The sequence below is a fragment of the Neofelis nebulosa genome, chromosome 9, assembly GCF_028018385.1.
Source record: "Neofelis nebulosa isolate mNeoNeb1 chromosome 9, mNeoNeb1.pri, whole genome shotgun sequence".
NCBI classification, from domain to species: domain Eukaryota; kingdom Metazoa; phylum Chordata; class Mammalia; order Carnivora; family Felidae; genus Neofelis; species Neofelis nebulosa.
Genome location: NC_080790.1, coordinates 102,608,255 through 102,632,398, shown reverse-complemented (window position 1 = coordinate 102,632,398; position 24,144 = coordinate 102,608,255). Strand labels below are relative to the sequence as shown.

At 35.7% G+C, this 24,144-nt stretch overlaps 1 protein-coding gene across 15 annotated transcripts in view; it reads right to left on the bottom strand.

The window, feature by feature from the left end:
• Positions 1-24,144, bottom strand: part of TASP1 (taspase 1) — a 389,761-nt gene that overhangs the window by 274,575 nt on the left and 91,042 nt on the right. For 14 of the 15 annotated variants that reach the window (XR_009248818.1, XR_009248816.1, XR_009248817.1 and 11 more), the window contains one exon: positions 3,497-3,616. The exons of the other annotated variant lie outside the window; for it this stretch is intronic. Coding sequence is in view for 10 of the 14 variants with exons in the window: in XM_058684862.1 (XP_058540845.1) it covers positions 3,497-3,616 (120 nt within the window). In the remaining 4 variants the exon portion in view is untranslated. The remainder of the gene's footprint in view (positions 1-3,496; positions 3,617-24,144) is intronic. 15 annotated transcript variants of the gene reach the window in all.

The following is a 24,144-nucleotide window of genomic DNA, read 5'->3' as shown; positions in this document are numbered from 1 at the left end:
ATATTCTACCCAGAGCAGGAATTTGTGAACTATTCCTCAAAACTTTGAGATGCACACACACCCTATTCCCCTAAACACCCTCCTTGAGAAATAATCCAAAGTCCAAGATAATTGGAGATGAAGTACCCCATGCCATCCCCAGATGTCATTGACAATAACCTTCTTAAAAGTAGAACCAAGAACTGAACACAACACTCCCATGAGGCAAACAGTAGGAAATCTATTATAGCCTTAGAAAACACAATGCTTCTAAAATACACAAGACTGTTGAGTCAGAGTAGTAACTGAAAGCCCTATAGAAGTGATTTCAGAATAAAACTAGCAGACTTGTGGGATAAGCCATTCATCTGGTTCTACCTGGGACAGGTGCTAAGTCAGTCAAAGCCTCAGAGAACTTGTCACCTGAGGAGAAGGGCCCATTCTTCCTTCTTTGAAAACCCTGGACATTAGTCTACTGTCCTTTCCATTCCCAACAATTATCTTGACCAGGAACCTGCACCCAAAAATAACAAACAGGGCCACAAGAACAGCTCTTAGAAACCCAAAGGTCATTTTTTTTTTTTTTAGAAAAGAAAAAAACACTTATTCTTACTCTTTGTTTCTTCTCTCTAAGCAAATTCCTTTTATGCTACCTCCCCTCAATTTCATGACCTAAAGCTGTCTTCCTTCTTAACCTTCTGAAATCAATTGGGCTGAGATAGTGATAGGTCAGATAAAAGAAAGAATCAGAGATTGTTCGTCTCTTATCCACTTCTTTGGATAAAACATAACATTAAGGGGCGCCTGGGTGGCGCAGTGGGTTAAGCGTCCGACTTCAGCCAGGTCACGATCTCGCGGTCCGTGAGTTCGAGCCCCGCGTCAGGCTCTGGGCTGATGGCTCGGAGCCTGGAGCCTGTTTCCGATTCTGTGTCTCCCTCTCTCTCTGCCCCTCCCCCGTTCATGCTCTGTCTCTCTCTGTCCCAAAAATAAATAAAAAACGTTGAAAAAAAAATTAAAAAAAACAAAAAAACAAAAAAAACATAACATTAAGCAGGCCTTAAAAAAAAAAAAAAGCTTCCTTCTTTTCAGTAGTAAAATTTCATTAACATTTTAAAAAATATGAACATTCACTACAAACAGGTCATATAAATATTATTATCATCATCATTATTATTATTAATCTTCTTTGGGACTTGTTTTCCTTTATAAAATGAGGATTATAAAACCCCAACCTCATAATGTTGTTGTAGGATCACATGAATGAACATACTTGTTGCATGTAGCAAGAGCTTAATAACAGTAGCTATAGCTGTTATTATCAGGGACTGTGATAAGCAACTTAAATGCATTGCATCACTGAATCTTCTAGAACTTTGTTAAGGTACCTATTTATCCCCATTTTACAGTTATGGAAAGTGGAGCTTAAAGACTTTGAATAACTTGTTTATGGTAAAGAAACTGCAAAGTGGGGAGGTGAGATTAGAATAAAGGTTTACCTGACTCCAAAGTTCACACTCTTAACCACTAAAATCAGCTGCCTATTTGTGTGGGAGTAGGTTGCCGGTGTGAGGGGAGAGTGGAATTTAATAATTCCTTTCTTGTGTCCCAGTTGTAAATTCTAATTAGTGTTGGTAAGCCAAGCAAGTAAGTTCTAATTCAAATTGCCATTTCACCATCTGAATGGTTGTTATCATATATCCAGAGCAGGGTAATTTAAGACTCTTAAATAGTTCACTTGTGCATTTAGAATGTATTTAAAAGCACCTAGTTTCATCATATTTTTTAAAAAGCCATTTTTTTCAATACTTTGCTTGTATATTTTGTCTCTTTCCCTCCTGATTGTCAAGAATGGTTCCTTACTGTCATCTGATGCTTACATATTTCCAGGTTTATTATATCTCCTCTATCTAAGCAATATAATCCAATTAAGCAAATACATTTCCCTGTGAAGTACCTTTACTTCTATCCACCACACCTCTTCCTGATTTTCAGCTCCCACAAACTGTGTCTTCATAAACTAGCCAAGTGGCACAAATCAACAAGTTTAAGTTTTACAGAAGTCTTTCTTTTTCCACGACATCCCATGTGTAGTGGCAGAATGGCTACATGATTGTTCAATGCAATATTCTGCTAACATAGTCCATAACTATCCTTGGTTCTGTTGTTGCTATTTTGCTAACTAAAACAAACAAAAAACAGTGAGAAAGCCATGGGAATTGCAATGCAATGAAGGCGGCTAATACTGGCTTTTCTTTCTCCTTCTCCACCAAGGCGTCCAAATCTGATATGCCAAGCTTGGTTCTTATCCCAAATTTGACAAATACACAGGGCTTTATAATGTGGAAAAACACCATGACCAGACAAAGGCTTTTTATAATGAGTTCAAAGCATTGTACATATGTTGAGTAATCATTCCTCACAAATCCCCTTGTATGGTAGACAAAGAGTAGCACAAAATTAATTATTCTTCCCTACCCCTTCCCTCTGCCATGGGACTGTAAGTGGCCTGTAGACTATAAAGGGCATATCAAGGAACATCACTTGGGGTTTGCAAAGATGTCCTCCATGAATCAGATCACCGGCCTCCAAGCATTCACTCACCACCACGTCCAAAGCAACTGTGATACCGACTCTTCCTCAAATGTGAGGGACAAAGCATACAGAGCATGCCAAGCAGTGCCCTGCGTGTAACATGAGATCCAAGTACTGAGCTTAAGCACAGTCCTTGCAACAACTTTAACAGACTCCATGAGTCATTAGTTCACTCAACAAATATTTATTAAGCCCATAAGTAATGTACCAAAATGGTTTATACTCAGAAAGCTTACTAGATCAAATGGACTGTGAAATCCCATTCTCTGTACAGAACTAAAGTTTGGAGATGGGGGGAAGGAGGAATGGTAAAGAAAATGTGCAAGTGAAACAGGAATAAGCCAGTTACACATAAAAAAGACCCCCCCTTATATCTAGATTTCTTGAATGGGATCATGTGTTGGTTCCATTGCTGAAATGCTTAACCAGAGGAGGATTTTAGAGGGTCAAAATTTTACTGTTCCTTGAATGGAAGAAATATAAAAATGTAACTCTAAAGTCATTTTCCCACCTAAAAAGCAGGCCACAATATAGTCAGGTAGTGTTTACCCCTAACGAATAGGACATTTGCAAAGAAAGAAATGGAAGATTATACATATTTACTGAATGTATACTAAATATCCAGTACCCAGCCTTTTTGAAGTAACAACATACAGTATTACTGATTGTAAAGATCATAGAGAACTCCATTGCCATGAGATAGTTTTTTTTAGAATCTTGAAATGGTATTTGATGATTTGTATTACATAAATACTAAAACACACACACACACACACACACACACACACACACACACACACACACACCATAATATCATTTATTTTTTCTAAAGAAAAAATGTTTCTACTGGCTTTAAAAAATGGTGAGCCAGAAAACTCCATGTTTTAAATTAACAAGCCAGTTTAAAAACCGCATAATTACTTACCTGTCCAACCCTCCCTGGATGCTTCAAGGCCAAGCCTCCACTGGAGACAGCAGCAGCAACGTTCCCTTCGTGGTCCACAACTACAGCGCCCACTGTGTCCAAAGTGCCCGAGTCATTCTCCTGGAGAGCAAGCAGGGCATGGGCACTCACTAAGCACAGTGTGTCACAATTCGATATGACCACATAGCACTTTTCAGTACAATCATGACAGAATTCACCAATCTCTTAAAATTATCTATTATCAAGTTGCCACCAAAACCCTGTTCAAGTCAAAATGTATTTTCTACCGAAAAATCCTGAGCAGAAGCTGTCTTGTTGCTTTTCTCTAATAATAAGCCATGCATGCCTTTCTAAGGGAGAAAGAAAAACACAATCTAATATAAATTAGTGTATAACAGTGCCCCCTAATCTCAAGTATTAAGTTCATGATTGAAAAATCGGTAGAGGAATCTATCCATGGCATAAGTGAATCTATAAATGACATTAACAGTATTTTCTAAAATATTATATACAAATTTCTAAAAGTAATGTCCTCAGCACAATAAATGAAGAGAATGGCATTTACAATCTTGAAGTATACTATGCTATAATTTTCTTTTACAATTCCTTCCTTATGAGAAATTTATGGCCACCTCCCTCCTCTGCTGTGTTAATAATATGCTTGCCAAATATACAGCAGAAAACGGCACATTTCTGAGAGGCATCTTTGTGTTTCTGAGTCTTGTTCCAGGTCACACAGGCTTAAGGCTTTTCACATGTATTGACTATAAGCAGCTGTCTCCTACCTCAAAGATTTCTGGGTCGCCTGTGCAAGACAGATAAACTTTAAAATACTGGATAAAAATCAGAATTATGGGAAGCAGGAAGTAAGTTTCATTAAAAGAAAAACTCTTTTTGTATATTCAAAAGGGAGGCTACTGCAGGTCTTTAGTTTAATGGCAATCACAGTAGTTTTCCTACACTAGAGCACTGGTGTTTAAACTGTGCACCAGAACTCAAGACTCCCACCCTCACTCCCAGCCCCAAGAATGCAGGAAAGAGCCAGGCACAACCCCACCAGGTTCAACAAAAGCAGTTCCTCCTCCTATGCTGTGAACCATACTACTGAGCAAGACTTCATCTGTACTTGAGGGATTCCCAGCTAAGAAGTTTCAGAAATACCACATTCAGGCAATCCCCAGAAAAGTCAGTGACTTCCTAGGACCACCACAGAAGTTGAATAATGCCGAGGGGAGTTCTGAAATATTGGAGACATGTGCAAACAAAAGATTTTTACTTGAAGCAAACTGACAAATCCAGAGGTAGAGTATGCCTCAACAAATATTCCATTAGTTTGTTAGGAGAAGGTACATCTATACATGTACGTTTCTTTGGGCTTTGCTCTAGATTCTAACTCCTTTTAAATATACTGATACACTATGATATTACTTAAATAGAAAATGTATAATTGACTGAAATAAGTGCTTTATTCCCACTCTCCCTTTTAACCACAGCTAGGGGACGTCTAGCCAATGGATCCACATGACCATATCCCAAAATACCACAGTTATGCGGGTGGCAGGATACCTGACTTTCAAGGACAGTTCCCCAACATGACTATAAATTCTGAGGAAAGGCCTGATCCACTGTTTCATTTTGCACATAGCAGACATTCAGGCATACTTATTCTTTAGTTAGGAGGAAATAGCGCATGTCTGCATCCGTGGTGTCACAGAAACAAGCCAAACAAGTGACGACACATGCCAGGTCATTCTAACATCAGGGTCTCAGTCTTCCATCTCCTTTTCTCAAGATTCAGTTTCATGCAAATCCACAGGATGCCACTATCTTAGGGAAGACTTAACAATAATTAGGTTTGTTCATTTGGTATGGAAGAAGTGAAGTTTATCTTCTTTGGTAGGTAAGATGAAAGTATCAAAGTAAAGAATTGCATTAGACACATTTTATTCCAGGAAAAACAAAAAAAAGAAGCGGGGGGAGGGGGGGAATCCCAAAGAGAAACGTACTTTAAGGAGAAACATTTCATTATTCTAAGAAATAATTCCTAAATCTTTATTATACTCTTGCACTTCAACCTCAGATAGAGAAGTGTTTGTTCCTTACCCAAATGCCAAGTCTTATGTCTTCTACAGGAGGCCTTCTCAAAGGTACACACAAATCATCTGAGAATCTATTAAATGTAGATTCTGATTAAGTAATCTGGCATTGGTCAAGACTGTATATCTAACAAACTTCCCCCATAATGCTGATGTTGCTGGTTCCTAGAACCTACCTTAAGAAATAAGGTAAGACAGCATCCTACAGGATTCATTTTCAGCCAAATATCTGTTCTACTCATTTTAAGGCAAATAATTTTATGGGCACAAATATACTGAAGGAGAAATTTAAACCACCTAAGACTATCATTATGTCAGCATAAAAGATTTAAGTTCTATCTGGTTCAACTATCAGTTGGTAGCATATCACCATGATCATACCACAAAGAACACAGAGTATTTTAAACTATTGATCTCATACTGTTTTTTTTAGAAATAGATAACTCTCATATGAATAAATATAAACTGTAAAACACTTCCTTAACAACAATAAAGTCAAGAAAGGGTATTAGTTCATTAACTGTGACTTTTGATCCATGCATTCTGTAAAACAGAATTTTACTAAGGGGATACATAATGTATACATAATGATATACATTACTTATAAGACAACTCTCTTAGCATTTCAATCATGATATCATAAACTATGAGGACTCATGTCTAACCAAACTACTATAGAAAAATACAAAATTATTATACATAGATGGATTTACTGTAACTTAGTTTTCAAAAATGAAAAATCAAGCAAAAAATAAAGAATCCTGTTCCAAATTAAGCTAAATATTCCTAAGGGCTTGTAACACCTGCAAAAATCAGAATTACTTCATAAATATTCAAGAATTAGTTCATATATTTCATATTCTGAAAGGCAAATTTAAGGATGATGAAGTAATATTTAAGCATTTTTATGAAGTGTAGATAAATTGAGTGAAAGACAAACACTGGTATTTTGGCCATAATAATTTCACAGAACTCATTTGTACAGAAATGAAATCTTAGAAAGGTTAAAAAACACACAATGACTGTTACTATATAGAGCTACTATTATGCTCTTACACTCCATAAATACTTGAAAGTATATGCACCACATAGGTACACATGCATTTATTGTCCTTGACTGAAACATGCTATTTGCATTATTTTTTTGATAAAATTGTGACTAAAAAGCAACTGTACAGACCATAGTTCTCCTTATAATAAACACATGTATCTAAAGTTGGCACAGAGATTTCATGTGTTATGGAAAACACTGAAATAAAATTTTCTTCAAGTAACCAAGAAACTAGTAATCATTGGTGGGCTTAATGTCAAAAGTTTTTATTATTCTCTGCTCCAAATTGGAGATTGCTATTACACAATTGTGTAAAAATTAAATTAGGTAACACGTGAACTACTTTAAAAGGAAGAAATCTCTTAAAACAAAGTTTACGTACTTCCCACCAGAAAATTATGCCTCTAACCTGCATTCTAACTCAGAAATCTGCCAAGAGACACCATCTATCAGTTACCTATCTCATTAACCTGGTATTTCTTCTACACAGAATTACTCAAATATCAAAGAGCTACAATGAAAGAATAATATCTCAAATATATAAGTACATCCTGAAATTGGTATATGGTGGAACTATCCTAATACAATAATAAAGACAGAAATATATTTTTTGAGAAGATACCAAACCTTCATAATACACTTTTGTTAGGTTTATGAGCTGTATTATAACTGACATGAGTTTCCACTTGAGCAAAGCAGATGACTGATGCCCTCCATGACAATACAGCAACGGCAGCATAAAGCTTTGCGATCTTTTAGTATCCTAACCATGGAATGATAGCTCTGGCTACAAGAGACCTAGATCTGGCTCCATGTCTATCTTCCACAAACCAGCCCCACAGTGGGCCACTGTAGGTTTAGAGTATATCAGGTATGTGTAAACAAAGTAGGATTTAGCTAGAATTACCTACTCTCATGTGTCTGGCTTGGCTGAAACCAAGGAAAATGTGGATATAAGAACACCCAATGACCGTTTTCTTCTCTCTTCACCCTTCTGATGCCCAATACTATAAGTGATGTTTCTGTGAACTACAGTCAAGATGTCTATTGTTAAAGACATATAAATGACTAACAGACACATTAAAAATCACTCATCATCATGGAAATTCAAATCAAAACCACAATAAGATATCATCTCACACCTGTCAGAATGGCTAAAATTAACAAATCAGGAAACAACAGATGTTGGCGAGGATGGGGAGAAAAGGGAACCCTCTGACACTGCTAGTGGGAATGCAAACTGGTACAGCCACTCTGGAAAACAGTATGGAGGTTCCTCAAAAAGTTAAAAATAGAACCACCCTACGACCCAGCAATTGCACTACAAGGTATTTATCCAAAGGGTACAGAAATGCTGATTTGAAGGGGCATATGCACCCCAATGTTTATACAGCACTATCAATAACAGACAAGTTATGGAAAGAACCCTAATGTCCACTGACTGATGAATGGATAAAGAAGATGTGGTATCTATATAAAATGGAATATTACTCAGCAATCAAGAAGAATGAAATCTTGCCATTCCAATGACATTGATGGAACTAGAGAGTATTATGCTAGGCAAAGAAAGTCAGTCAGGAAAGGATACATACCACATGATTTCACTCATATGTGTAATTTAAGAAATAAAACAGATGAACATAGGGGAAAGGAAGGAAAAATAAATAAGATAAAAACAGACAGGAGTGCCTGGGTGGCTCAGTTGGTTAAGCATCTGACTCTTGATTTCAGCTCAGGTCATGATCTCACGGGTTCATGAGACTGAGTCCTGCATCAGGATCTGCACTGACAACATGGAGTCTGCTTGGGATTCTCTCTCTCCCTGTCTCTCTGCTCCTCTCCTGCTCTCTCTCTGTCTCAAAATAAATTTAAAAAATGAGTAAATAACTTTAAGAAAGAAAATAAAACAAAGGAAAAGAAAAACAGAGAGAGGGGCAAACAATAAGAGACTCTTAACTATAGAGAACAAACTAAAAGTTGATGGAGGGAGGTGGGTGGGGGATGGGCTAAATGAGTGATGGGCATTAAGGAGGACACTTCTTGGGAAGAGCACTGGGTGTTATATGTAAGCGATGAATCACTAAATTCTACTCCTGAAAAAAATACTACACCAATATGTTAGCTAACTTGAATTTAAATAAAATCTTAGAAGAAAAAAAGTGTCTATTCTTAAATAATTCTTTATTGTCTTTAACAAATATGCATTAAATATCTGTGAAGCACCACATAAATTAGTGCCAAACATATCTACAACAAAGGAAAAAAAGTAAATAATAATTGTTATTTATTTTCTAAATCACTCAACAAAAATTAAAAAACTTAACAAAAATATTTTTAGCTCAAAATAAAAATAAAGTTAAAAAAGCATGGGTTATGCTCATGGATTGGAAGAATAAATATTGTTAAAATGTTAAAACTACCCAAAGCAATCTACACATTCAATACAATCCCAATCAAAATTGCACCAGCATTCTTCTCAAAGCTAGAACAAACAATCCTAAAATCTGTATGGAACCACAAAAGACCTCAAATAGCCAAAGTAATATTGAAGAAGAAAACCAAAGCCGGAAGCATCACAATCCCAGACTTTAGTCTCTACTACAAAGTTGTAATCATCAAGACAGTATGGTATTGGCACAAAAACAGACACATACACCAATGGAATAGAATAGAAAACCCAGAAGAGGACGCACAAATTTATGGCCAACTAATCTTTGACAAAGCAGGAAAGAGTATCGAATGGAAAAAAGACAGTCTCTTTAACAAATAGTGCTGGGAGAACTGGACAGCAACAGGCAGAAGAATGAAACTAGACCACTTTCTTAACACCATTCACAAAAATAAACTCAAAATGGATGAAGGACCTGAATGTGAGACGGGAAATCATCAAAACCCTAGATGAGAAAGCAGGAAAAAACCTCTCTGACCACAGCTGCAGCAATTTCTTACTCGACACATCTCTAAAAGCAAGGGAATTAAAAGCAAAAATGAACTATTTGGACCTCATCAAGATAAAAAGCTTCTGCACTGCAAAGGAAACAACCAATAAAACTAAAAGGCAACCGACAGAATAGAAGATATTTGCAAATGACATATCGGATAAAGGGCTAGTATCCAAAATCTATAAAGAACTGACCAAACTCCACACCCAAAAAACAAATAATCCAGTGAAGAAATGGTCAGAAGACATGAATAGACACTTTTCCAAAGAAGACATCCAGATGGCCAACAGACACATGAAAAGATGCTCAACGTCACTCATCATCAGGGAAATATGAATCAAAACCACACTGAGATACCACCTCATGCTGGTCAGAGCGGCTAAAATGAGCAAATCAGGAGACTATAGATGCTGGTGAGGATGTGGAGAAACGGAAACCCTCTTGCACTGTTGGTGGGAATGCAAACTGGTGCAGCCGCTCTGGAAAAGTGTGAAGTTTCCTCAAAAAATTAAAAACAGAACTACCCTATGACCCAGTGATAGCACTGCTAGGTATTTACAAGGGATACAGAGTGCTGATGCATGGAGACACATATACCCCAATGTTTATAGCAGCACTTTCAACAATAGCCAAATTATGGAAAGAGCCTAAATGCCCATCAACTGATGAATAGGTAAAGAAGATGTGGTTTATAGATACAATAGAATACTACTTGGCAATGAGAAAGAATGAAAGCCTGCCATTTGCAGCTATGTGGATGGAACTGGAGAGTATTACGCTAAGTGAAATACGTCAGTCAGAGAAAGACAGATACCATATGTTTTCACTCATATGTGGATCTTGAGAAACTTAACAGAAGACCATGGGGGAGGAGAAGGGGAAAACAAAGTTACAGAGAGGTAGGGAGGCAAACCATAAGAGACTCTTAAATACTGAGAACAAAGTGAGGGTTGATGGAGGGTGGGAGAGAGGGGAAAGTGGGTGATGGTCATTGAGGAGGGCACCTGCGGGGATGAGCACTGGGTGTTGTATGGAAACCAATTTGACAATAAATTATATTAAAAAAATTAAGAAATAAAAAAAATATTATAGAACTGGGAAAAAAAGGCATGGGTTAATCATGCTCTTAAGGGGTTTTAATATTCTACATTACAGCTTTAATTATAAATTCATACCATAACAAAGTTCCAGAGGATTACCTAAAGTTCCAAACTCTCAAAGACCACAAAGGGCAATGCTTTCCAAATGGCAGAATACTTACACAGTGTTCTAAGGCTCGCAACATTCAAGGTAAAAAAAAAGCAATGATTTTAATCTTGGTTTTTAAAATAACATTTCAATTAACTACAGTAAGGTGTGGGGTTTTTTTGTTGTTTTTGTTTATTTGTTTTTGGGTTTTTTTGTTTTTTGTTTGGTTCAAAATGGAACAGTTTGAGAGCCTCGGTGTGCATGTTGAGTGATCATGTATAAGTGATGGAAAAGCCCAGATGAACATACTCATGACTTAACTTATTACACAGCTGAAGAGTAAAAACCACAAGGGGAGTTCCACACAGCTTTAAATCATTTTTATTCATATTCATATGCTACATAATTAAAATTATTTTATACTTTTAATGAACCACTGGTTAAGGAAAGTAAACGTAAGATATACTGAAGTTGAAATAAAAATTGAGGAATTTAAGAATGATAATTCTGACAAAGCCCTTAGATAATATTAGCTAGATCATTAAATTGCATTCATCTGATCAACATGCTTAGAGAATCCATCTCAATGACTTCAAATATCAGTTTAAAAATATGATGATGAATATATCCAATTTGGCTTCTTATTTTTCTGGAATAAATATTAATCACAATTTTTAAATTTTAAATCAAAAATTTTTAATCCTAAATTAAATATACACCCAGAATTTAAACCTCTATGTACTTACCCAAGAGAAATCAAAATATATATGACAAAAGACTTGTCAAAATGTTCATAGCACTTTTAACTGCAATAGCCAAACCTGGAAACAACACAATGCCACCTATCAAGAGGGTAATGGGTACACACATTGTGATACAGGCAGTAGGGAAGGAATGCCCAGCAATGAAAAGGAACTAGTGATACACACAACAGTATGGATAACCTTTTAGACATATGCTGAATCAAAGAAGCTGGACACAACAGAGTACATAACATATGATCCCATTTATATGAAGGTTCAGAAAAGGTAAAACTCCTCTATGGTGAAAAAGAATCAGAAAAGTGTTGTTTTAGGAGGCAAGGTTGACTATGAAGGAGCATGAGAAAATTTTCTGGAGTAATGATGTTTTATATTTTGATAGTGGTATGTGTTACATGGGTTTATAAATGTCAAAATTCATCAAAGATGAATTAAGATGTGTGCATTGCACTGTACATTAGTTTTACCTTTAAAAAAATCAATAGCAGATGTATTTATCTAAAAGTACACAATCAAGAATTCAAAAACCAAGTCATGAACAAATTTTCTAATTTTTTCCTAATATTATAACACATTTATATTTATGTTTATATAACATTTAATACACATTTGATTACAATCAATTTTAAGTAGTAAGTATTTTAAGTAGGGGGAGAAGGTGATAGAAAACATCAAAGAGGTGGTAAAAAATATATATATATATATGGATGAGAGAGTCTAGCAAATGTCCAACTGGAAGGAGCAGACAAAATAATGAAAGAAAGAAAGCTAAAATTTCCCACAACTGCTGAAATATAAGAATCCAGATCCCCCAGAAGCCACAAAAGGAAAGGAGCCAGATAGAAAGAAAAGATCACCTACAACAGAATGAATTTCCCGAACCCCAATGAAAGCCAGAAGACAGTGGTACATCTTAAAGGTACACAGAGAAAAGGAACTATAAACCTAGAAGTAGGTGCCCAACAAGATTACCTTTTAGGAACAAAAATAAAATAAAGGCATTTGTAAATGAATAAATAAAATGAGGTTACCACCAAGAGATCTGCACTTAATGAAAGCCTGAAGGACCATTCTTTTTAATACTACAAGCTGCCCTCCATGGAGCATGATTAATACTATATCCTCTCTACCACCGACTCACGAGCACACCTAATCTCCCTTTCTTGGCTCAACTTTATTTTTTTTCCATAATATTTCAACATTGTCTAAACTGTACAATTTATTTTTGCATTATTTAAATTGCCAATCTCACCCACAAGATTGGAAGCTCCACAAAGGCAGTAATCTTTGTATAGTTTATTCACTAAAATTTGCTAAGCACTGAGAAAAGTACTTGACATCTCTTAGGTATTCAATAACTATTTGTTGAATGGATGCATGAATAAACAAGTGAATTATATACTTCAAGAGAATGAAAATAATTGCTGTGATCTGAAGGTCTGTGTCCTTCCAAAATTCACATGTTGAAATCCTAGCTGCCAAGGTGATGCTATTAGGAGGTGGGGCATTGAAACACAGCAGAGCCCTCATGAATGGAATTAATGCCCTTCTAGAGAGGCCCTTGAAGCTCCCCTGCCCCTTGGGCCATATGAGGTTACAGCACAAAGATGGCCATCTAGAAGCAGGCCCTCAACAGACACCAAATCTGCCTGGGGCTTCATGTTGGACTTCCCAGCCTCCAGAATTGTCAGAAGCAAATTTCTGTTGTTTATAAGCCACCCAGTCTATAGTATATTGTTAGAGCAGCCCAAACAGACTTAAGACAATAATCCAAGTAAGACAGTCAGACATGAAAGAAGGAATACGTAAGCAAATGAAATGGCAAAACTGATGTAAATCAAAACTAATATTATCTTTAAAAATAATAATAACATGCTATTAGAATGTCAGGTTGGGTTTTAAAATATGGCTACATGTTATTTATAAGGGATGTGCCTAAAGCATAAGGATATGGAAAAGTTGAGAGTAAATGGGGAAGAAAGTGATATACCAAACAAGTACCAATCAAACATAAGCAAAGTAAGTTTTAAGACAAAAGGTATTAATAGTGACAGAGTCTCTACATCACAAATGCTGAAAGTTTAACTGCACCAGATATAATTAGAGATACAATAATTCTAAATTTGTATGTACCTAAAAAGAATAGCCTCAAATGTACGTAAAGCAAAAGCACACCAACAAGGAGAAAGCAATAAACCATACCTCATGATGAGATATTTCAACACATTTCTCTCAATTACAAGTAAGAAACAGGAGGCCCAAATTATACATCAAAAAGTGTGATTGCAGGTACACCTGGGTGGCTCAGTCGGTTAAGTCCAACTCTTGATTTCAGCTCAGGACATGATCTCACAGGTGCTGAGTTTGAGCTCTGCATCAGGCTCTGCGCTGACAGTATGGCGCCTGTTTGGGATTCCTCTCTTTCCCTCTCTCTCTGCCCCTCTCCTGCTCGCTCACTCTCTCCCTCTTTCTCTCTCTCTCAAAAAATAAACTATTAAAAATTTTTTTTTTAATTTAGAAAGTGTGATTGCAAAGTGAACAATTAGAGGGGAGCAACAATTAGAGGGGAAACATTATTTTCAAACACATATAAATATGTGTAAAAACTGATCATACACTAAACCATAAGCTAAATTACAACAAATTTCAAGAAATGGTATCAAATAGAACATGCTCTCTGAATATGATACAATTAGGAGTCAATAAAATTAAATAAAATTTGGAAATTAAAAAAAACAGTTTGAAATAACTTACGACTCAAATAAGAATCTAAATAGAAACAAAAATATTTAATAATGAATAATAAAAATATTACATTTCAAAATTTGTGGCATACAGAAAAAGTGGTAGAGAAAAATTTATACCCCAAATGTTGGTATTAGAAAAGAACAAAAAAGGGCCTAAGTGTCCAACTAAAGAAGTTAGAGGACAATATAAACACAAAGAGAAAGGAGAAAATAGAGAAAAATCAGTGAAAGACAAACATTAAATACATAGATAAAAAAAAAAAGGCAAGTCAGTTCTGTGAAAAAACTACTTATTGAATGAATGAACAAATTAAGTCTTATAGGCAATAATTTTCTCTGTATATCACCTAAATCTCAGCAAAGATCCAGCCCTCCTACCTTCTCCCCTAAAGAGAACCTTGGCTCTCTGGAGTAATAAATAGCAGATACTGGCATCCCTCCGAACTCACACTTCATCCAGTACAAAAGTGGGTCCCCATTCCTTTGCCCCCTTTCCCCATCCCACACCAAAATATTGCCATTGAGGTCTCAAATAACTCCAGAAAGGACTTCCTTAATCTCTACCCAACCACGTAGGATGCCCCTGCATCTAAAGGTCCAACCTAAAACAGGTGGCTCTCCCCTCTATGGGAAGACTCTATATGTTGGCTTGTCCTAGGATCTTTTGTGTCTTGTCTTGTTCCTCATCCACCTGTAAGCAGCAACTAACAAAAGTACTGTAACTAAATATTTTTTAATTGACCTTCATCAATAAATCAAACTCTGTGCCCTCTGAAACTGCATCTTGCTCAATATATTTGCATGATCCAAACTCAGCCTATCTAAAGCAGTTTTCCTATTACCTCACATATTTCTCTCTGATTATTTTATATTTAGATCTTCCCTAAATGCAATGCTTTTTGCACATCACTCCTGAATAGGTCCTTTCCCAAAAGTATGAAATCTTTGGCTGGTCCTCATAATAACCACACTGAAGTCCAGACTCATTTTTTACAATATAGGAATGCTTTTTATTTCAAGAGGTTTTGCATACCCTCTGGACTACTGTTCAAAACAAACTTACTCTTACCATCAAACATTAAGCCTCACCTAATCTATAAAGAAATTATATGTCTTGATATTGATCACATTCTCCCATCCAATGTTTTTCTTTTGATAACACTTCTTTACTGCCCTCCCATCCTCTGGGGTCATTTGGCACCAGATCACATTCTTCTCATTTTTAACTAACCTGTTCACTTTCTTTAACTCCAAATTGCTTTCCTAAAAACTCTATGTAAGTAATACATATAATATACTTTAACTTTGTTTTTCCACTGGAGACTAAACTCAGTCAACACTGTCTGAGAAACATGTTCAAGGGAGGAGGGAATCAAGACTATTTAGCAGTTTTACTTCATATAGGCACGTATATCATAGTACTTCAGTGACAGAGATAGTGCAACATGCTACCAGCATACTCACTAATAGGCTATGAACTTCATTACCTGAGCAGATTAAAAAACACCCAAGTAAACGAACTAAGACCTTGCTAATTAAATAGACAGCAACAAAGTCTCTTTAATAAGAGCAGGCAACCTTTTTCAATTTAGTTGTCCAATTTGGCTCTTTCCAGGAACACCTGGCCATGGTCTGGACCTCTGGTCTTTCTTTCATTTCAGGGCATACATTTACCTTCTCTGGATAAAATTACACTTTTTCTTTTAAATACCAGAGCTCCACTGGCCTTTGAACTGAGTCTTAAAGCAGTGGGGAATAACAGATAAAGGACTAGAAGGTAACTTGGACAATCTGGAGTCTATTCCTGCCAATGAAACACCATGACAATTGGGATGGGTCATTTAACCTGGATTTAAATTCAACCCTCTCCAGATTGAATATTTGACACTGACTTTAATAACAAAATAATAAGTTACTTTATTTGATATGAGACTTTAAAAGTATAGCAACATCTATTTGACCATATAACTGTATGAGTATAACCACAAAAATATAATTATTAAAAATCATAAATACACAACTACTAAAGATAATATATTAAGACATAAAGATATTAAAAAAACAAAAAGGAAAGAAAAAGTGCCCACATACTTTTTCTCCTTTTATTCCTCAATAGCTTAAAATTTTATTAGAAGGTAGGAAGAAATCAAAGAATCACAAAGAGTAGGAGAGGAGCTAAGGATATTCTAGGATATAAAATCCATCTAAACTAATTATGATAATACTATATCTTAGAAATTCTAATGCCATTCAATCTCAAGGATATCTTCAGACTCTCAACACTCAAAAGCCTGTGTTTAATGACAAATAGTCACCAGGATGGGCCCCATTCATACATATTTCAAAATATTCTCATTGGCTCTTAAGGACAATTAAAAGTACAAATAAAAGTAGATAAATGTCAAAAAAAACAAAAAAGTAGACAAATGTTCAGGGAGAACTCTGGCTATGGATTTAATTCCTCTATGGCCTATTTTACTATGCTAAATTTTGTGCACAGTTGAATCTGATCAACTGTCATGCCCTCACCAGGGATTAAAAACTGCCAAAACCAGAGTTTGCTTTCAACAGCAAAGTGTAATTTTGGTGTTAGACATTTTGCGTTTTGAATACCTTAAAAAGGAACATGTATCACCAACTGCTCCACCTCTCCAGATTGTCTCACACATTTAGGCCACCTGGCTGGACCCCAGAATCACTTGCATTTTAAACCACGGTCCTGCAGAAACTCTGTAGTGCAACAAAGCATATCTATTTACAGGCTTCTAAACCTAAGGCTTTCTCTTTCTCTCCACCTAGATACCTGAGTCCCACCCTTTATCCAAGACCCAGTTTAAATTCTACCTCTTCCATAAAACCTACCATGAGAAACTTAAGAGAGTTTAGAGTGATTTCTCCATCCTACTAATTCCCATAGCTCTCACCGATGGCTTCATTCTTCCAGCACATAATACATAGTGTGATTTCTCTTTTGTTTCATTCCCCTCAACTAAATATAGTGGTCAGGGCCTAGGTGCTATATGCTCCATTTACTCCCTAAACCTATATAAAAGCCGGCATAAAAGAGGGCTCTGGCGGAGCATCACTCAAAGCCTGTGTACTCCTCAAGGTGACTTGCTGGTGAGTTCCACATAACCTCAGGCTACACAAATCTATGCAGCAATGAAAACAAAGCACTGTCTATCCCTTGAGCAAATGACCCAAAATGACCACAGAAGAGATGGCAATGCTTGAAAAATGAAAATGCTCAACACACACACACACACACACACACACACACACAAAAGCACAATAACAGCTTCATAAATTTAGCTTGCAAGGCAATCCCCATTTCCATTCTGTCACCTGCCCTTGGCAGGTGACACACAACCAAAATAAACAAGTGCTAGAAAATGGATAGAAATTCTTATAGTGGTGAGAGTCCATTCTTTTTCTTAAGGGGGTAAAAAAAAAGACATGATCTAGAAGTGCATTTGTAAAACAGACATTTTTACCTGCATAACAGGAAAGAGACATGGTCAAATTTTCTCTAGATGGGCACGCCCTCTTGTGGGCACTTCCTGACTCACCTCTTTGGAATGGTTGGTTGAGACTGGGGGCTGTTTCTAAAATATTATTTCTCCACAATCTCCCTCACTTACTTATATAGTATCTTCAGATCTTTACAATATTGAAGAAGTACAGTGATATTATTAGTAATATTTCAGATATCCTCTCTTTTCATTACATCCCAAGAAACAAGCTTACTCTTAATAGCGAAGCATTGTTTAGACTAAAGTATTGCTTGAAGCACTTAAATAATAGATTCAAACTTATCTTGAAAAGACCATAAAACTTAAAATTGAAGGAAATAACATTATATGGTTTTCTCTGTCAAAATTAAAATTACAATCATCTTTTGTAGATGTTTAAGTTAGTAATGTTAACTGAGTAAAAGTACTGTTTCTAGGCACTGTGATAAGGATGAAAAATCAAAATACTCATGGCTCCATGAGCCAACACAAATATTATAAAATAACCATACACACCAATCTCAAAATGGCAAAGGTATAGAGAGTTGAATTCAATAAGAATTTATTGAATGACCATTATATGCACAAAGTAAAAAGAAGAAATTTGTTCTGATCTGGGTAGCATTTCAGCCAGTTATTAAAGGAGGACAGGACTTGGACCAGAATTTCAGTAGGCAGAAGTGGCTAGAATTCCATTATTAATTATTATTTATTCCATGAAAAAAAAAAAGAGACATAAGCAAAAACATAGAAGTAAAAACTTTCATGAAATTCATAAAAAATCAAATATATTTGGCAAGAGAAAAAGATTATTCCAGAAGAAAAATAATAGAAAAGTAGGTTGGGTCCAAGTTTCAAGAGGATTTGTAAAGTTAGACTGAAAAGTTGGATTGTAAGCTATGGAGGGTAAAGACTCTATTAAGGTTCCTTCCCAAACAACAAAAGCAATTCAGGTATTTTTAAAGAAATATATCCTGGAATAATATACAGGATCAAAGAGGAACTGAGTAAGACTAAAAGCAGGGAAACCAGTTATGCAGATACTGCTACTGTCTACCCATCAAGGATGGAAATTTATGGACTAGATGGTGGTAATAATACCAACAAACAAGCAAACAAAACAAGCAAAACAAAAAACAAAAAACAGTGCATGTATTCATTAAACAAATGTTTATTGAGCACTTATTATATGCCAAGCTGAGAAACTATGGTAACTAAAACAGATGCCTATGGACGATGATAATGACCTGGAGAGAAACTATGAAGCACAGAAAAGGGAGAAACAAGTTCTAGTTTACCTGGAGGAGAGCCAACTGAGTGACAGTGCACATGAAGTTATCAACCAAATTATGTAATTCCTAACTCCCCTAGAATGTTCTGTGTTTATTTAAACAATTATTACTATGCAGATGTTTTTCTAGACCCACTGTGACATATTAGGAAGAACAAAGTAATAATTCTCAAAAGCTGGCCAAATAACTTATCCATCCCTGCAGATTTTGATTCAGTATATTGAGAGTAGTGCCTCAGAACCTATAGTTGTAAAACTCCTCAGATGAATCTAATCATATGTCAGGTTTAGAATACACTAGAAAAAAAGAATCTCTTATTAATGAGAGGATCTAGGAAGGGGGTCTGGACAAACCCCATGTTGCTACTGAAAATAGATCAGAGAATTCTCAAGCTGGAAAGAACCATGGTAATCACCTGGTTCAACATGCTGACTTTACTGCTTACAGAGTCTTGACCAATGACAGACCTAAACTAGAACTCGTGAACTACTATGCCCCATCTCTCAGCCTACCCTTCTCCCTCCATTCAAGTAATTCCAGCCTCCTGAATTATCAATAGTTCCCAGCAACTACCTATTTATCAAAATCTTCTGGTAAATAGATCAGAAGATTAGAGAAGGGTTGCTGATTAGAGAAGTAGCGCAATCAAGCCTTTAAAAGCTCTGATAGTTTTCCTTCAACCTAATTAAGCACTGGTTCTTGTCTTCTGACCCTAAAACACCCTTGTTCTTGCTGTGTGTGTGCGCACATGTATACACACACTTGTCTTTTCACATATTGGTTCATTCTGCTGGTCTTATTAGCTGTACATGTGTCAGCATTACTATGTCTGTAATGGGTCAACCCAGATCATTAGAGCCTTGTGATATCATATGAGGACATATTTCAAAGATCTTAGAACCTGATGCTCTTAACACCATGGTGTGAGCCAGTTCCTAGATAGGAAGGCTTCTGTCTGCAGCCCCAGTGAAATTCTATTCAATGAAGGTATTTCCTGTTAGGAAAGCTACAATATGGCAATTTCTACATTATACACAAGATCAGCTGGGACTATTCCAGTGATAATGAAGGAATGCTCTTTTTTCCCTCCACTAATTCTGTTAAACACTAAAATTTAAAGGAGAGTCTACAGAACTGTTGAATACTAAAAAGAGAGGGAGGATTTACAAGGCTGACAATATCTGATGCCAATTTACAACTCCCCTGGAAAACCACGGGTTATTTTCATTACAAAATAAAAGGAGCAGTTAAGATTTGTTAACAATGTCTTCTTGCCTCAATCTTATCTCACTTACAATTTTAAGACTCAGTATAGATTTAAGGCATAGCTTGGCATGAATTCAAGGTAGACTTGGGAAGAAACCCAACCTACTAGCTAGTGAATCTTTATATGAGAACTAAGAAACTTTTCCTGAAACAGGACCAAAAAAAAAAAAAAAAATACTGCAATTGTCCAGCTATCAAGTATTGAAAGTTCTGAATTTAAATAACTGATTAACTACATAAAGTACAACAAACCGCAGACAGACATATCTGACTTACATGTCAATTCTATAGGCTTATACAGTAATCAAAATAGTCTTAGGTGATGTAAATATAATTTTTAATGTATCACAACTCAAAGTAATAATTTCAAACAGAAGTAATCACTTCACAATGAATTTTCAATTTTATGAAAAGCTTCAATATATATTTCTTTATGTAAAGAGAATTCAAAGAAGTTTCTTCTGTTTACTCATATCTATGCATTAACCATCTTCTTAAGAAACACAACAAAACTCCAGATCAAGTAAATTTCTATAAAAGACTAATTACTCCTTTCCCTGTACACATTATACATGTGTACAAGTAGAACAATCTGAGGAAAATATGTTGTTTTTTGTACATTTATTTTCTTTGATCTTAACCTACCTCTCACCCAAAAAATACAGTGATTTAGTATGATACAGTTAAGCGTTTACATAATAATTTCAAGATGGTGGATAAAAGAGAAAAATGTTACCCACAATATACTTCAAAAGAATAGAATATATTTATATGAAGCGCACAAAGCAAGGCCCAACATTTCCTTTCTGAAACATGTGGCCAATTTGATGTCCCTATGTGGTGGCCAAAGAACACAAAATTAAAAGTTGTAGCATCTCTTTAGAGTGGTTTTGAACACACAACATTGTATAAAGCATTGCAAATTTTTCTCAACTTGTCCTTAGAAATTAGAGAATAAAAGATATTCACAAAATGGAAAACACCTGATTATCTTTCATTGCACGACCCTATGCAAGCACTGTTTTATCTAAAAACCAATGAAATTAATTAAAAACTCAAATTAAGTTGTAAAAGTGGTGAGAGGAGGCAAAGAATTCTATGTACATTCAAGTGTAAAATCTGTTATTAAAGAAAAAAACATGGAAACTATTCCAACAATATGCTTGTGAAAAATGAAGAGGGGGGGGAAGGCTTAAAACATCAAATATATTGAGATCAAACAATACCCCCAACTTCTTTTAATACTCTAAGAATAAAAGAGTCCCTTCTAGTAATATCCAGGGCTAACTGTTTGAAACTGTTATTTATAAAATCTAGATTATGGTGTACATTGAGTCTGTTTGTTTTCCCAGTGTGAGCATCTCCTCTTTGTAGCAACTCAGTCAGTCCTGTGGCATGAGCCAATCACAGCCATTGGCCAATGAGCTAACCACTTCATTCCAAAATGAAGGTTTTTCTTTCTCAAACATGAAAAAGATTATTGCTAACTACCTTTTTTCTTTTTGTATCAAAACAAAGCAAAAAGTAAATTTAAAACATGTCATCACTTCATCACACATACCACAAGATCTATCGATACACAGTCGAACAATGAGACTTCATGACAATACTGTCAGGGGAGATCTAGATGCCAATTTGCAGAAATTTAAAAGGACAGAAAAGTACAATGAATATGTGAGCAGCAAAACTCATACTGAAGGAAACTCCACAGGACAAATATTTCAGGTTCCTTTACAGAAACATAGTCCTCACTTTGCCTAGTACCAATTTCAGTTACCACAGTTTAAACAGTACCAGTCACTCAACACCACGGTTCAAATTTCAGTTACCATGGTATGTTGACTGTGAATAGTTTCACTTTTAGCTCTTCAGTTCACAGATCACTATGTAATCCTCAGAGGCCCATCACAATCAGTAATCAATCATGTCACTTCCTTCAAAGTCTGTCAGTGATGGGTCACTGTGCACGGACAGCAAAGGGTATAGCTGTGCTGCCTCCTTGTCTCCTAGTGATAATTTCATACGACATTTTACCAAAAATGGTCATCAAAAGAAGGAACTGACCAGCAAAGATGAACGCGAAGCCAAGAAATGAAAAGTGATAATGCCGGAAGTGAAATTCTAACCAAAAATAAATGAAGTCATAGAAGAAACAGGTAGTGGGTATGTCGGACACTGACACACTCAAGAGACTCCTAGTTCTAGAGTCAGAGGAACTTGGTGAAGACAAATTTATCAACATAAATAAGGAATGTGGTTGTGATAAAATGGACAAAGATGTCCCAGAGGAAGTGACACTGGCAAAAAAAAAAAAAAAAAAAAAAAAAAAAAAAAACCACTTACATTAAAGAGACTCTAAGAGAAAGACCAGTACATATTACTTCACTTCTATGTACAATATAAAAACCAAAACAAATGAACAAACAACAACAAAAAACAGAAACAGACCCATAAATACAGAGAACAAACTGGTAGTTTCCAGAGGGAAGTGGCAAAATAGATGAAAGGGGTTAAGATGTACAAGCTTCCAGTTATAAAATAAATAAGCCATGGAAATGAAAAGTACAGCATAGGGAATATAATCAATAATATTGTAATAATGTCCTAGGATGACAAATGATGACTGCACTTATCATAGTAAACGCTGAGTAATGTATAAAATTGCCAAATCACTATGTTGTACAACCTGAAACTACTGTAATATTGTATGTCAACTATACAATAAATAAAGAAATAAACTGAACCCAAAGGAGACAGTAGGGAGGGAGAAAAGGAGGGAGGAAGACAGGGAGGGAAGCAAGAAGGAAACAAACTCTGGGAGGTATTTTGCAACATGGAAAGAGCAAAAGATAAAATGTTAAAACCTGATCCAAAACTAAAAAGGAGTCTAACAATTCACCATGACATAAAAAGATGCTCACACCATATCATAAGTTACATGACAAGAAGGTAAGCGCTGTTCAAACTCCTCTTGATAACTTTTTTTTTCAAAGCAGAAATAAAAACACTCTAATGCCTCTAATGTTTCAAATTAGTATACTAAATAAGTATTAGTTTTACTTACCTTTAATCATTTCTCTATACATTTAAAACCAACAGTAAAAGAGTTCTTAATGTGTTGACAAAAATGTTTAAATGTCATGGAACAAGTATAATTGTTGGCCATTAAGACTCCTTTGCACAGTTCCACCTTTCACATTTTTATGGTCCGGCACTATCATGCACAAAGTATGGACTGTTTATATACCATAAGGGAAAGAAGTGGGTAAAAGAAAAATCTGGAAGGGTTGGGAGTGGAGGGGAGTGGAACAGAGAGTAAACAATTACTATTTTTATATTATACAATACTATAGTTAAATAGTAATTTTTCCCTCTCCAGCCTGTCTTTCCTCTAAGTTATAAAAAATAAACAAGAATGAAACAGAGGTGCCAATTACCAAGAAAGGACAATTACTAACAATTTATGTTCCTCATGTTTTAATATTGTATCTTAAAATCTATATATCCTGAAAGTCAAGAAAAATATGTTTTTATCCAATTTATGTGTAGATTAGCTGCCTAACCCAGTATCAGTTTATAGTAATAAGGGACATGTTAATTGTGGGGAAGGAAAACATATAAACTTTCTCCCACTATGCCACATGCTACAAATTGCAGACTTAATAACCACTCTCTTCCCCCTCCTTTGATAATAAAACCACTATTTTGTCTGGGAAAACAAAGTGTCCAGCAGCAAGCCATGAGCTATATAAAAGACAGTCATTGGGATGACCCACTCAACTTTCTAAGTTCT